At 40.9% G+C, this 15389-nt stretch overlaps 1 protein-coding gene across 2 annotated transcripts; it reads right to left on the bottom strand.

Moving 5' to 3' along the window:
• Nucleotides 1–8832: 8832 nt before the first annotated feature.
• On the bottom strand, nt 8833–15294 carry LOC306933135 (CDP-diacylglycerol--glycerol-3-phosphate 3-phosphatidyltransferase). Of its 2 annotated transcripts, none has more exons than XM_079515179.1 (6): nt 15158–15294; nt 14931–15026; nt 14499–14611; nt 13929–14052; nt 9579–9751; nt 8833–9011 (listed from the first exon to the last, which is right to left on the bottom strand). In XM_079515179.1, exons 1-6 carry the CDS (start codon nt 15195–15197, stop codon nt 8952–8954), a joined length of 606 nt encoding a protein of 201 aa, XP_079371305.1. In that variant the 5' UTR covers nt 15198–15294; the 3' UTR covers nt 8833–8951. The 2 variants fall into 2 exon arrangements, with proteins under 2 accessions (XP_079371305.1, XP_079371306.1); XM_079515180.1 differs by lacking the exons at nt 8833–9011; nt 9579–9751 and adding exons at nt 12741–12873; nt 13450–13622.
• Between the last annotated feature and the right edge of the window lie 95 nt (nt 15295–15389).

Here is a 15389-nt window from a genome sequence, read left to right as displayed (position 1 = left end):
TATCTCATTACGTCTAGAGGGCCATGCATCATTGTTTCTTATTTAATCTCACATGGTATGTCTGTGTGTGCTTGTGTTGGATGTATGTTTGTCTGTGATGTTCTGTATTCAGATGGGACACCTGGTGCCCGATGGCCCTTATTGATGATGACTACCAGGCAGCCTTAACACCAACTTGCTGTTTTCTATCTGACAGTGGACCCATACTTAAGTGCTTAGCTATTCAACCCTTAACCACTTGAATGTCCCTATTCTGGGTTTAACATTCAGCAAAAATGTCAAAAACAAAAAAGGTCTACATGCTGTATAGCAAGTCGTGAGTTTGTAGGCCCGCTATTTTTGACAGATTTAGCAGTCAGATCGGCTATTTTTTTATCGGCTAAGGTTTAGTGTTGAACAAAAACAGAATTGAGGTTAAAATAGACCCCTAGGGGACGCTGGTCATCTAAATAATTAGGGTTTAAAGTGGTAAAAGGGTGCTGAAATGGGGACCAATTTGTGTGCATGCGTCCCGTCCGTGTGTCGTTTCCCTGTGCATTCAGCATACCGTCTTCACTCCATACTTTGACAGATTTCCCGTAAATAAAACGAGCTCTACGCCCATGTGATGCCTTTCAGAACTATCCCATGTGCTTTTGCACATTAATCCATCTGTGTCCATCTTTAACTGTGAAGTTTGTGTTTTTTCATACCCCCCCCCCATATTACAAATGATGGGGGAGCTTTGCCTTGCTCTTGTTTCAGTGCTATGAGAGAGAATATTTGTGCTCCCCTCCTTGTTGCTCACTGCTACTGGATGTCGCAATGGCGTGTTGCCACAACACCCTGCCCAAATTGGCCCACCAACCACTCTCACCCCATACATAACACACTTTAGCTCTAGCTGAGGATGTCCCAGCCTTATAGCTCCTTAAAGGACGCTCAGCTTTTCATTGGTGCTCTGGCTTCAACAAGCGCTATCCTCCTCTGAGCCTCCATCGCTCCTTTAGAACTGATTCATTGAAACACCTACCTGTACCCTTCACCACGCTCACACCAAAATTGGAACGAACTGACTGAACTGATGTTGCTTTGACTAGCAAGTATCACTTAGCTATAGAGTGACTCTGCCAGGGATGTAGCATTAACCGTATGAGGTCACTTTCGCTCATATCAGTCTGTGTGACGAGAGCATCGTTTAGACTAGAGGCTGCCGTGGATATGAATCTTGAACACTGCACATGTGCTGTTCTCGAAGATTCTTACACCAAGGACTGGACTTGTCCAATGAGGCAACCCTGCTCCACTATGTAGACCAATGAGGCTCCCTGCTCCACTATGTAGACACTGAACACAAACATTGTTCAATGAAATGTGCTACTGGGATCTACTGTAGCAGTGACACTTGGTGTGCTTTCACAACACACTTTCAATGCAGTCTAAATGTCCTAGTAAGTAGATACTTGTGAAATGTTACTATTGGATTTTGCTAGGGGCACATGATCCCCTCCAGGTTCTACAGACCTCTGACCTCCGCAACGAGAATAACTTGACTTGGAGAATGTAAATACTAGGGAAGTGTCCGACTCCAAAGGGCTGTGGCTTTGCATTTGATACCAACAGCTGGGGGCGACATGATGTGTTAAAGGGAATATGTTCAGGGTACAGAGCAGGAGAGGGACAAGGGGAATGTGCTTGCTTGAATCAACAAAAGATGGACACTCAATAAAGCTGTGATCTCTCAAATTGGCTGATGTTTTGTCATTTTTTTTTTTTTTAAAGATAGTTTTTTTGCGGCTTACGCCTTTTATTGGTTTTTGAAGGGACAGACAGTAGGCTGACAGGAAACGGGAGAGAGATGGGGGAAGACATGCAGTAAAGGCCGTGTCGGGCTCGGGAGTCGAACCCGCGGCACACTGCGACTGGATTACCAGTCGGGTGCCCAGACGGTTACGCCACCGCCTGGGTCGATGTTTTGTCATTTAAGCCTGATTTTGTCTGACTGCCGAGGTCAGACACCAATTTGCAATTAAATCATATTTTCCATCTATTTTTACCATGGCAGTCTTGGTGCACTGTTGTCGTTTGTTCAGTCTGAGGAGGCACTTGGATCCCATGTTAGTTACAGAGACTTGGCAGATGAGTCACTGGTAAAAAAAAAAAAAAAAGGATGGGTCAGTTTTGCATCACATTGATTGTGTCCAGCTTTGCACAAACTCCCATGGTGTGAGCCATGTCCATGTTGAAATAGCCTCGATACCCAGGCTTTCATTTCGTCTGATGATGAAATGAAAAAGTAAACACATTTGCACTCATTGCACTGTGACTTACTGTAGCAGATGTCTAGAAAGCTGTTTAGAAGTTGAAATATTTTTGGCCCCGAAGTCTTATTTCATTACTTGACTTGTGTGTAGAATTGGACATTTTCTATTTGTTCCAGCTACTGTTTTTATTGCACTCACCAAAACCACTGGGTTCACAAAGCTCACTGGGTTCACAAGTGGCGCGCTATGAGCTTGTAGATCTGCTATTTTTGCAATAGCTTAAGTATAACATAATGCTTAAACACCAAAAGGGGTTCCCGCCCAGAATGGGTTAACCACTTACATACTTTGTCCTTACATAATTTTGTCCCAACGACAATTAGTAAAGATCTACAAACTTAGGACATCACATCACCCTGTTGTGATCTTGTAGATCTGACATTTTTGGAAGAATGTCACCTACAGTATAATGCCATGTCCAAACTAGGGATGCCAGGTTGAAAGTTGTTAATTGCATCCCGGTTGTTGTTCAATGCAGCCTACAAAAGTAGTAGTAGGTGTGTTTTACCAGATGGTTCCAGCACAAAGAGCTTTAGAGATGTAGTGAGCCTCATATATACTACTCGCATGTTTTATCCTCAGGATGGTGCACCATACAGCGATCCACTGAAGTGACATGAACTTGAAATAACTGGGCTGAATGAGAACAGAGGTTGAGACTGTGTAGTGTACACTGCTTACAATTAATCTAAAATGTACCTTTGCATACTTCATATTTTATAGAAACAATGTAGTCAGATATATTATATTCCTATATTATTACTTCAAGAGTGAACAGTGAAAGTTAATTAAGCCATTAAGCTATAACTAGGATTTGAACTTAGTGTGCTCCGAGTGCTAACAAAAGACATACAGTATTTATTGCATAGAGTTCAAGACATAATTAGGCCCAGTGGTCCACATCAAATAAATATAATATTAAATTATAAATGTAACGTTTTTTTTCATCTAGCTGTCACTATTTACATACATATTCTTTCACAACGCAAACAATATATCCTCATTGTTCTAATATTCCACAGACAGTACTGAAGTACTAAAACGTAACATTTCTTAAGAGATTGAGCATTTTTTCCCCTCATAAATGGTAAATGGTAAATAGTGCATTTATATAGCGCCTTTATCCAAGGTGCTTTACAGAGATTGTGCATTACATTCACCCATTCACACACACATGGCAGCGGAAACCATGCAAGGCTCCAACTAGCACATCGGGAGCAATAAGCCTATCTCACAGAATTTCCCCGCCCCCTTAATACGCCCCCTTTCGGGGTTAGTGGTGATAGCGTGACGTCACTCCATAGACGCTACATGTTAACAGAGGTAATTTAAGAAGTCTACAACTTTTGTTTTCTCAAGGTAAGGTTTGTTCTATCTGTTCGAGCTGATTTACCATCTTGTTTGCTTCATAATAATATTGGTCTGTCATATTTTTACATTAGAAAATGTACTTAGATTCTCCAGAGAAAAAAACGTGTAAATGCTAATGTTAAATGACACCACTATTTACCGGAAGTGGGCGTGGAAAGCGGGCTGTGAGATAGGCCTATTAGGGGTTCAGTGTCTTGCTCAAGGACACTTCGACAGTAACTCTGGGGGAGCCCGGGTTCGAACTGGCAACCTTACGGTTACCATGCAGGCACTCTACCCCTGAGCCACCGCCGCCTCATAAAGCAGACCTTTTAAAAGCTTGTGTGTGTCGTTAAAAATACAGTGTATATTTGTTTCAAAAAATGTTATCCCTTGTAGATGTCCAAGACTCAATCTTCTAAGAGCATTTTTTCCCTCATAGCTACATTTTAATGCTAGTGTGTCATAAAAAATCACACCCGTGTGAACTGAGTGGTGCAAGGTCTTATATAGCCTGATCAGCTGTGGTCTGACGTAATGTCAGTGACCATAGTAACCATGCTCATTTTTTTGGGTCCCACGTACAGGTACACACATACATAGACACAAACGGACAAAGCTGGTTGTTGGAGTGGTTTGCACCACTCAAAAATTGATTGAAAAAAGTGATTGTATAAGTTTTGTTTGCATTCCCATTAATTGGTTTCTGCCAATTCATCAAAACGTCACAAATGGCAGTGGATGAAATAAGCCTGTTTTTGCTTCATCCTGCTGCAGCAGTGGTACATCACATCCGTGACTCGTGAGCTTTTGGATCTATTTTCATTGAGCGACAAGATGGAGCATAAAGTAGGCAATACACTGCAGATCAGACACAGGCCTCAAATGAGAGTAGTCCAGTGATGCTAAAGGTGAAGCTCAAACCCACATGATACATGAAATGTAAAAAAAAAAAACGTAATCATTCAATCTCATGTAAACAATTTGAAAATATTCCATAAGGAATGGTAACAGGTTAACCTATTTTGACCTGAGATCAGATTCTAAAAATGTCTTCTACATCCTGACAGTTTTCTGAAAAAGCTGTTTCTATGTCAGTCGTTCTTCGATTTTTCAAAAAATAGCAGACCTACAAGCTTGTAGATCTGCTATTTTTCAATAGCTAAAGCATAACATAATGCTAATACCGAAAGGGGTTCCCACCCAAAATGGGTTGAAGAAGAATCGATTGACCCCTAATTAGGCCGTGAGCCAGGACCCCAAATCTGGGGTCATCTGTACCGATGGGGTGAATAAGTCTCATAGTGATTTTTGGGAAGGTATACATCCCTAGTGCTAGGAAAAATGTGATAGCATTGCATCTGTGGTAGCTTTCTGTGTGTTATCACTCCATTTATAACCACATGCCAAAACTCAATTTTCAAAATCCGAATGGAGCATTCTACTTCAAACTGATGGTTCTCTCCTATTATTGATCATATATCTTTGAAAAATGGTTGGGATACAGCTCAGACTATATATTTCTCTGAAAAGTTGTTAAAATTAGCACATCTAGAAATGTTATCTATTACAGGAGAGACAACATATAGGGACTATATATTACATGAGACGTACTGTTTTCTGTTTTCATGAAAGATGCAGCACAAAGGTTCCCTCTGTAAATAACTGTAAATATTTAAAACCATCTTAGAACATAAATTCTAATGAAATGTTTTATGAAATTCAATAAACTAAATATAGTGTAAGTGTAGAGTGTAAGTAATGCATAAGATAACTTTCCGTTCACCATTACATCACCTTTTAGTCCATTTGACACTTCTATCTTTTCAATACCAAACCTAATAATGCTGTTTCATATTACGTTTTTGTTGTTGATTTGTATTTGGGGACAATTTTAGCTTGGTTGCCCAAACTTTGGTAATTGGCATAATCAAAAAAGGCCTTTATATCAGGTCAATCTCACATGTTAAAGGTCTGGTCAATGAAACAGAAACAACTATTTCTATTTCTTATAACAACTTATACTTATACAGTACATTTGTAATAATAGCATAAGAAAATATGATAATATTTATCTTTTGCAACTACATTCAATATCTGTAAGCTTCAACTCATAATCAGGAACATAAAATCAACCCACCACATCCCCCTAGCCCTCCTGATTGGCAGCAATATCTTACCCAAATCCTGATCTACCTCATCGTCTCTTTATTATCAACATCACTTCTCATTTGTAGCTTCAACATCTCATCAGGTGTCAGGTCACCCTTAGCAAAATGTGGATCTCCCATCCAAATTGTGTGACATCACCTGAACTTTCAAATTGAGCTTGGTGGTCTGCCACATTCCACTTGTATATGAGTACAACTGTCGTGGTACAACAGCAGCAACAGATTGTTACATTGTGACACCCAACTCACCCAGCACATCAGGGTAGTCTGGGAAGTTCCCTGCCAGCAAAGTATTTTGTGCTCTGATCTTGCCTTTGCACATGGATATGAGGTTGCACAGGATTGTCCCATTGAAGGTCGTTAAGGTCAAGGCAATTATGTTTATGCACTGTCAAATAGGTCTACATCTATTCTATGGTAACATATAGCTGTATAGTCATATTATCCTGCTCATTACTGTGCACACATGTATACATCTTTGTGTTTGAGCACAAATGCATTTTGAGAACCCCCACATTTTCAGTAAAGCGTGCACGCTGTGCGGCCCCCCACACACCATCATTCTACAGTTCAATCTAGTTGAATACCCCTGCTGTAGGTTACAACAACAAACAGCTGCATATCAATGGTAAGGTGAATACTGTGCATGTCAACCAGTGACCATACTGTATCTGCTGCATGCCTGGACACACCTGCTTATGAGACAGACATTGACCTGACCTTTAGCACATAAGATTGACCTACTTATAAGAAATTGATTTTATGTGACAGTTATTCTGTTCATTTTGTAATTGTAATGTTTTTACATAATGCAGTACAATAGAACATCACTTTGGGTGTGGTATGGACACCATTTTGGATTTGGCAATACATAATTAACTAGTGATGGGAGATTAATCGGCAAACACATCGGTATCGGACGATTTGAGTTGTTTTTAGATTAATCGGCATCGGTTTGATTATTCAGACCGATTACGTTTTTCAATAAACTTTTCCCTACTCCTTTTTCGAACATAGTAACTGCGAGAGTGAGGTCTAGCCAACACCAACTCGGGATTCCTGGATCGCTGCCCTCCACAATGTCCTATCCAACATCAGGTTATTGAGCTCTGCAGTGTTGTTAGCCAAGCTGTCGCGCCGCAGCACGTCTACATAGGTGGTACGCTTCTTTCCCCCCCTTGGCTTTGCCCTGGGTTTGGCTCCCATAGTCAATTTACTTGCCTCAAGTTCTGGGTACCTGACGCAGTGCCCTGCCAGCCTCATCCTTCTCTCTCTGACTTTGTCCGTGACCCGTGGTAGGTCCCCATAGAAGAGGTCCACATTTCTGATGTGACACCTAGTGCCATTCGTAGCATTCTTGTGTAGACTCCATCCAGGGATTTTTCCTGTTGTACTGTGAGGGTCCATGTCTCGACAGTATCTATGAACAGCCGCCTCTTAAGGTCTTCTCCCATGTCTGATTTCCACACTCTCCTCATCCCGTGCAAGGCTTTCCAGGCAAGTGCTCTCCGAACCTTCAGATCCTTTTCAGTTGAGGCAGTCCAGGCCCCGAGGTACTTGAAGTCCTCGACTCGCTCGAGCACCGTCCCGTCTGCAGTGGCAATGGTTTTGTCCTCTGTGTTGACTGTCATTACCTTTGTTTTCTTGGTATTGAGCTTGAGGCCGAACTTGGACCTTGACTCTATCATCTGGACCAACTTTTCTGGAACTCCGTAGGCACGTAGAATACTCATGAGTTTCCCCCGGTGGATGGTGTCGAAAGCCTTTTGGAAGTCAATGAATGTGATCACCACTGACAGGTTGCGCTCCCATACCCCTTCCAATATCCTCCTCAGTGCCAGTATCTGCCCAACTTTCGAACATAAACATAAGTTAAGGATTATGAAAGATCATTATTATTATTATTTTTGGACGTTTATTTCCTTTGTCTTTTCTCATTTATATTTTAACATGTTTGGAATAAATAAAATAATGAAAATAATGAAATTAATGAATCGGTCTGTCTTTACAGATAAACAAGCCCAAAGTAACAGTTTGAACAGATCTACAAGCTCACAATATTATAAAGGTATTTAAGTTAGATGTGACTTGCCTAAGCCTGCAGTGCAGACACCCTGTTACATGTATTTTTCAGAATAGACAAAATTATAATCTTTCAATACAGAATGAGATCGACATTGGTAATATTGGTTATCAGCCATAACAGCAATTAATTATATCGGATATCGATATCGGCCAAAATGTCTCATCGGCACATCCCTATAATTAACTGATCACTTTCACTGATTCAGCCACATTCCTTTAGTCCTAAACCCCCAAATAATGATGTTATAGCCATTTTAAGCTCCTGGCAGCCATATTGGACGCCATCTTGAAAATGACGCCTTTCCAGAACATATATTTTCCTATATTTTCAGTATATTCTTAAGCATGCCTAGAGGTACCAGAACCAATTGGAAAAACCTTTTCTATCATTTTTGTATTACTATTTTTTTTTTCATATTGATCCATGCAATTTTCGCCTAGTGTTATAAAATAAAATGCATGATAGCACTCATAAAGCTACCACGGGTGCAATGCTATCACATATTTTCTAACTCTAGACATGTATACCTTCACAAAAATCACTATGAGCCTTATTCAGCCAGATGGTACAGACCAACCCCCCTGGCTCACGGACTAAATCAATGTTTCCCTAGAAAGCATATCATGTTTGCAACCTGTCTCTGCTTCTAACTTACATGTGTACAGTAGGCCTACAGTAGGCCTATAACCCCCCCCTATCAGGTGAAAAGAAGCGGCTTGGACTCCTCATGCAAGGAGGAGGCATGAGGTAAGTCTGTTGCTCTCCCCAGGTTGGCAGAGGGAGTCTAGCACCCAGGATTACCGGCACATTAGATAATTTACGCATTTTCACTTGCACTTTAAATATCCAGTGAAACATTCATTCCAGGCAGTCAAATAAATATATTTGACTGAAGTACCAATATTTAAATATCAATCCTGGTAGAGAGAATATTGCACAGTGAGATGGACTTGGAAAGTGTTGTAACCTCAGGAATATGTCCAATTCAGTGGTCAGTAGACGCAGACTCTTCATCAGTCAGTGGAAGCAGACAAATGATTTTCAGCTTTTCTCCACATCATCTTGGGTCAGGTACTTAATGTGTGCATATATACACCATATCTGGAGAGAGGGGGGAACACCAAGCTTTTACACTGCTGCCATACAATGTGCATGTATGCACTACCGTACGCCATGGCGTGCACAGACATTTAGAGGGGCAGGTGAAAAAAAAGGGCACCTTGTGCAGCGTGTGGAAGCGGCTGGTTGCCTTAATAGTGTGAGATTTATAGATTTTGGGGCGTAAATAATATATTAGAATTAATCAATGTCACCATGGTATGGTCCAAAAAAAAATATATATATATATATATATTCTTTTTTTTCAAAAGGGCACATTGTCAAAAGGGCAGGGGGTGCTCTAGCACCCCCTGGTGTCTCTGTGCACCACTGACCGTACGCACATTCTTGCACTTCTTTTGACAATACAAAGAGCTTAGTGAAGTGCTATGTGAAGTTGCTGAACTAGAAAATAGAGTGGCATAAATTATGCATGTTGGGGTGAGGGTGAGGGTCAAAGCCTAGGGTTGACTGTATTCAGTGGTCCTCACAAGCATAGTTAATCACTTAATGTGTGTGTGTGTTTCTAAAAAAGCAAGTGAACATAGCAGCTATACTGTGAACTCTCACCTCCACTGAAAGACCCAAAAGTCTCCCCACAGCCAGTACTACAGTCCCCAGAGTCTGGAGCCAGGGATAAAGACCCATGTATAGGGACAGCATGTCCAACTGGTATGCATACAGCCACAGAGGGAGGCCGTGTAGTCCACTGATCACCCAGACACCCAGAGGAGTTCGGAACCCTGACCAACACCAGAGACAAAACCTTTTAAAAAAATGAGCACATCAGCAGTTTCCACTTTCTAATAGGGCTACACATTATATTTGTACTTTACAGACACAAATAAATAAGTGCTGGAGTCTGAAGAGGTGAATTCCAGGCTCCGGCACAAGATGGGGAGTGATGCTAAAGTATAACCTAATCCCTCCCAGAATGGGTTAACCACTTACATACTTTGTCCTTACATAATTTTGTCCCAACGACAATTAGTAAAGATCTACAAACGTAGGACATCACATCAACCTGTTGTGATCTTGTAGATCTGACATTTGTGGAAGAATGTCACCTACAGTATAATGACATGTCCAAACTAGGGATGCCAGGTTGAAAGTTGTTAATTGCATCCCGGTTGTTGTTCAATGCAGCCTAGTACAATAGTAGTAGTAGGTGTGTTTTACCAGATGGTTCCAGAATGAAGAGCTTTAGAGATGTAGTGAGCCTCATATATACTACTCGCATGCTTTATCCTCAGGATGGCGCCATACAGCGATCCACTGAAGTGACATGAACTTGAAATAACTGGGCTGAATGAGAACAGAGGTTGATACTGTGTAGTGTACACCATGGGTTCCCAAAGTGGGGTCCGGGGGTACTTGAGGGAGTTCCAGGGGGTACCTAGCTCAATTAGAGATAGAAACCAAATGGACCCTTATGGGTCTGTAACTCAGAGTGTACATTTGTACTCTCAGAGTTAAATTAACAGTGGTTTTACAATATAAATTGGGGTACCAGAGATAGAAATGCCATTAAATCGGGGGTCCGTGGCATAATGCGTGAAACTGGGGGTCCATGAAATTAATGTTTCAGAATCACTGCTATAGAGCCGTAAAAATCCTCCCTTATCGGGGTCACTGGCATAATGTTTTCAAATGGGGGGTCCGTGGCCTAATAAATGTTGATTTGGGGGTCCTTGACACGAAAAGGTTTGGGAACCACTGGTGTACACTGCTTACAATGAATCATCGTATACTTCATATTTTATAGAAACAATGTAGTCAGATATATTATATTCCTATAGTATTACTTCAAGAGTGAACAGTGAAAGTTAATTAAGTCATTAAGCTATAACTAGGCTTTGAACTTAGTGTGCTCCAAGTGCTAACAAAAGACATACAGTATTTATTGCAGAGAGTTCAATACATAATTAGGCCCAGTGGTCCACATCCAATAAATATTCTCCCAAAAACAAATGTAACGTTTTTTTCATCTAGCTGTCACTATTTACATACATATTCTTTCACAACGCAAACAATATATCCTCATTGTTCTAATATTCCACAGACAGTACTGAAGTACTAAAACGTAACATTTCTTTTTCCCCTCATAAATGGTAAATGGTAAATAGTGCATTTATATAGCGCCTTTATCCAAGGAGCTTTACAGAGATTGTGCATTACATTCACCCATTCACACACACATTCATACACCGATGGCAGCGGAAACCATGCAAGGCTCCAACTAGCACATCGGGAGCAATTAGGGGTTCAGTGTCTTGCTCAAGGACACTTCGACAGTAACTCTGGGGGAGCCCGGGTTCGAATTGGCAACCTTACGGTTACCATGCAGGCACTCTACCCCTGAGCCACCGCCGCCTCATAAAGCAGACCTTTTAAAAGCTTGTCATTAAAAATACAGTTTCAAAAATGTTATCCCTTGTAGATGTCCAAGACTCAATCTTCTAAGAGCATTTTCCCCTCATAGCTACATTGTAATGCTAGTGTGCTGTCATAAAAATACAGTGATTGTATAAATTGTTTGCATTCCCATTAATTGGTTGCTGCCAATTCATCAAAACGTCACAAATGGCAGTGGATGAAATAAGCCTGTTTTTGCTTCATCCTGCAGCAGTGGTATATCACATCACATCCGTGACTCGTGAGCTTTTGGATCTACTATTTTCATTGAGCGACACGATGGAGCATAAAGTAGGCAATACACTGCAGATCAGACACAGGTAGTCCAGTGATGCTAAAGGTCACTTCTGAAGCTCAAACCCACATGATACATGAAATGTAAAAAAAAACGTAATCATTCAATCTCATGTAAACAATTTGAAAATATTCCATAAAGAATGGTAACAGGTTAACCCATTTTGACCTGAGATCAGATTCTAAAAATGTCTTCTACATCCTGACAGTTTTCTGAAAAAGTGCGCCACTCGGTGGCTAAAGCATAACATAACACCGAAAGGGGTTCCCACCCAAAATGGGTTAGAAGAATCGATTGACCCCTAATCAATGTTTCCCTAGAAAGCATATCGTGTTTGCAACCTGTCTCTGCTTCTAACTTACATGTGTACAGTAAGCCTATAACCATTTATATCCTCAGATCCTCAGTGAAGATCGTTTTGGTGAAGCATATTAATATACTTAATTAATTAACAGATGTGACATTTCCATCTACAGACATTCTTGTGAACATTTTAGCTGAATGCTCAACTGTGTTTGGTTGTTGGTTGTGTAATTTGCTCAGTTTCCAACCAGGGAAACTCCCCCTATCAGGTGAAAAGAAGCGGCTTGGACTCCTCATGCATAGACGGAAGCATGAGGTAAATTGCTCTCCCCAGGTTGGCAGAGGGAGTCTAGCACCCAGGATTACACATTAGATAATTGACGCATTTTCACTTGCACTTTTACCCATTTAGGCCTGACCTCAAAATTTTAAAAAATCTTCTAAATCCTCCAGTTTTCTGAAATAAATATTTTCACGATTTTTCAAAAATAGCAGACCTACAAGCTCGAGCTATGAGCTTGTAGATCTGCTATTTTTCAATAGCTAAATTATAACGATGTTTAAAACACCAAAAGGGGTTCCCGCCCAAAATGGGTTAAATATCCAGTGAAACATTCATTCTAGGCAGTCAAATAAATATATTTGACTGAAATACGAATATTTAAATATCAATCCTGGTAGAGAGAATATTGCACAGTGAGATGGACTTGGAAAGTGTTGTAACCTCAGGAATATGTCCAATTCAGTGGTCAGAAGCAGACTCTTCATCAGTCAGTGGAAGCAGACAAATGATTTTCAGCTTTTCTCCACATCTTGGGTCAGGTACTTAATGTGTGCATATATACACCATATCTGGAGAGGGGGGGGGGGGAACACCAAGCTTTTACACTGCTGCCATACAATGTGCATGTATGCACTACCGTACGCAGTGGCATGCACAGACATTTAGAGGGGCAGGTGCTCAAGTGAAAAAGGGCACCTTGTGCAGCGTGTGGAACCGGCTGGTTGCCTTAATAGTGTGAGATTTATAGATTTTGGGGCCTAAATAATATATTATCAAGAATAATCAATGTCAAAAAAAGAAAAGTTTTTTTTTTTCCAAAAGGGCACATTGCCAAAAGGGCAGGGGGTGCTCTAGCACCTAGTGTCTATCTGTGCATGCCACTGACCATACGCACATTCTTGCACTTCTTTTGACAATACAAAGAGCTTAGTGAAGTGCTATGTGAAGTTGTTTTCGCTGGTCGTCACTGCATGCGACTATTTGAACTAGAAAATAGAGTGGCATAAATTATGCATGTTGGGGTGAGGGTCAAAGCCTATGGTTGACTGTATTCAGTGGTCCTCACAAGCATAGTTAATCACTTAATGTGTGTGTGTTTCTAAAGAAGCAAGTGAACACATAGCAGCTATACTGTGAACTCTCACCTCCACTGAAAGACCCAAAAGTCTCCCCACAGCCAGTACTACAGTCCCCAGAGTCTGGAGCCAGGGATAAAGACCCATGTATAGGGACAGCATGTCCAACTGGTATGCATACAGCCACAGAGGGAGGCCGTGTAGTCCACTGATCACCCAGACACCCAGGGGAGTTCGGAACCCTGACCAACACCAGAGACAAAACCTTTTAAAAAAATGAGCACATCAGCAGTTTCCACTTTCTAATAGGGCTACACATTATATTTGTACTTTACAGACACAAATAAATAAGGAGTGCTGGAGTCTGAAGAGGTGAATTCCAGGCTCCGGCACAAGATGGGGAGTAAAGGCCTATTCATATACAGTTTTAGGTGATAAGGTGGTTAGTAAAACACTCAGGGAGTATGAATAGGCATTAAGTCTGCACTGCAGTCCATATATTTGTACTGTATTTTTCCACATATGTTCAAATCCAACACATGTTGTACCTTTTGCCATGACAGCCTGTACCCAATGTGGGCTACTGGTGAAAGTGCTTTTCCACTGGGAACCCCTTGCGTTGTGGTTACACACAAACACACACCACTCCACCGATGACACCCACCAGCCCCACTGCAGACAGAAGAGAAGAAAAGCAACATTTGATTTGAAAGTATGAACCATACAAAATGACAAGCGGAAAGGTTCAAAAGCATTGAGGATAAAAACTCAACAAAGCCCAGGACTGTGTATTGTTCTTCACAAAAAACAAACGAATAGGCCTACAACAAAGTACGTTAATTTAAATAAACACTTATCATAACTAGAAAAATCACATGTCAGAAATAAAAACAAAACAATTATAAAACTCTAAAACTCTCTACAACAGAATGTTACCTTTTATCAGCCATGCTTTTGTTGACTGTTTATAATTTCTCAAGTTTTAAGTGAGTTTGGTTGCGGTGTCCAGGCTCGTCCACTGGGTGGCACCAATGTACTGTATGTGAAAGTTCCCTTACCTGTTTGGTCTGTTGTCGTGCGTGCTACTGTGTTAACTTACATATACAGAGAGAGCCTACCTTAAACAGCTGGCTCCACAGCATGCTTCGACCCAAGTTGTCAACCACCACATCCAACCAAGCCCCAAACCTAGATGTCTGCCCAAGCTTCCTGGCCAGCCAGCCATCCACACCTGCAGGGTGACAATGACAATGTATTGACAAAGGTACAGTACCACTACTACTACACTACTAACCTCGCGTCAGTGACGCGGCGTCACCAGCCAGGCTTTCCACCTCGGAGGACTACTATCTTTATACAAATCACAGTGATTTTCAAATTCTATATTATTTAACATTAATCTCTTTAAAATACCGGTATGCACTGTTGTTACACGTGGTGCATGCTGGTCTATGGGAATTAACACAGAACAGAACAGGCGAGTCACACTCAGTCAGACAAGAACAGTATTGTGATTCTATCACAGAAGGTGGAATAATGGACTACAATACCATCAAGTACAACAGAGATGGAGTACAGGGGCACGAAGACAGTTGGTCTACTGAAGGAGATCCATGAAGCAAACACTAGAGCAATCCTTATGTATCCTGGAAAAAAAACAAATGCCATAATTCTGGTAATGTATCACATTTATGGTGTAGCATTGTTATTTGTTAGGCTACGTGTTACTATAAAACCAACATAATAATTCATTATATAATCCCAATATATTTCTTACCAATTATATTTGGCCAGTGCATCAGAACTTGTCGACCCATTATTTCCTGTATTCAGCTATGATCTCTCAAGCAAGTAGTGTTGGCCCATTTCTGCTTTTGCAACCTTGTTCCAGAACAAGCATGGAATTGGTGCAGTATTGCCGGTTAGGGTTAGATAAATACAATTTATTTCACAAACTCTTCAAGTCTAATATAATTTGATTGCATCATTATCACATAACATTATCATCG

The sequence above is a fragment of the Electrona antarctica genome, assembly GCF_951216825.1.
Source record: "Electrona antarctica genome assembly, chromosome: 11".
Taxonomy (NCBI): domain Eukaryota; kingdom Metazoa; phylum Chordata; class Actinopteri; order Myctophiformes; family Myctophidae; genus Electrona; species Electrona antarctica.
Note: the sequence above shows the minus strand (reverse complement) of the source record. Positions and strands in the feature narration are given on the sequence as shown.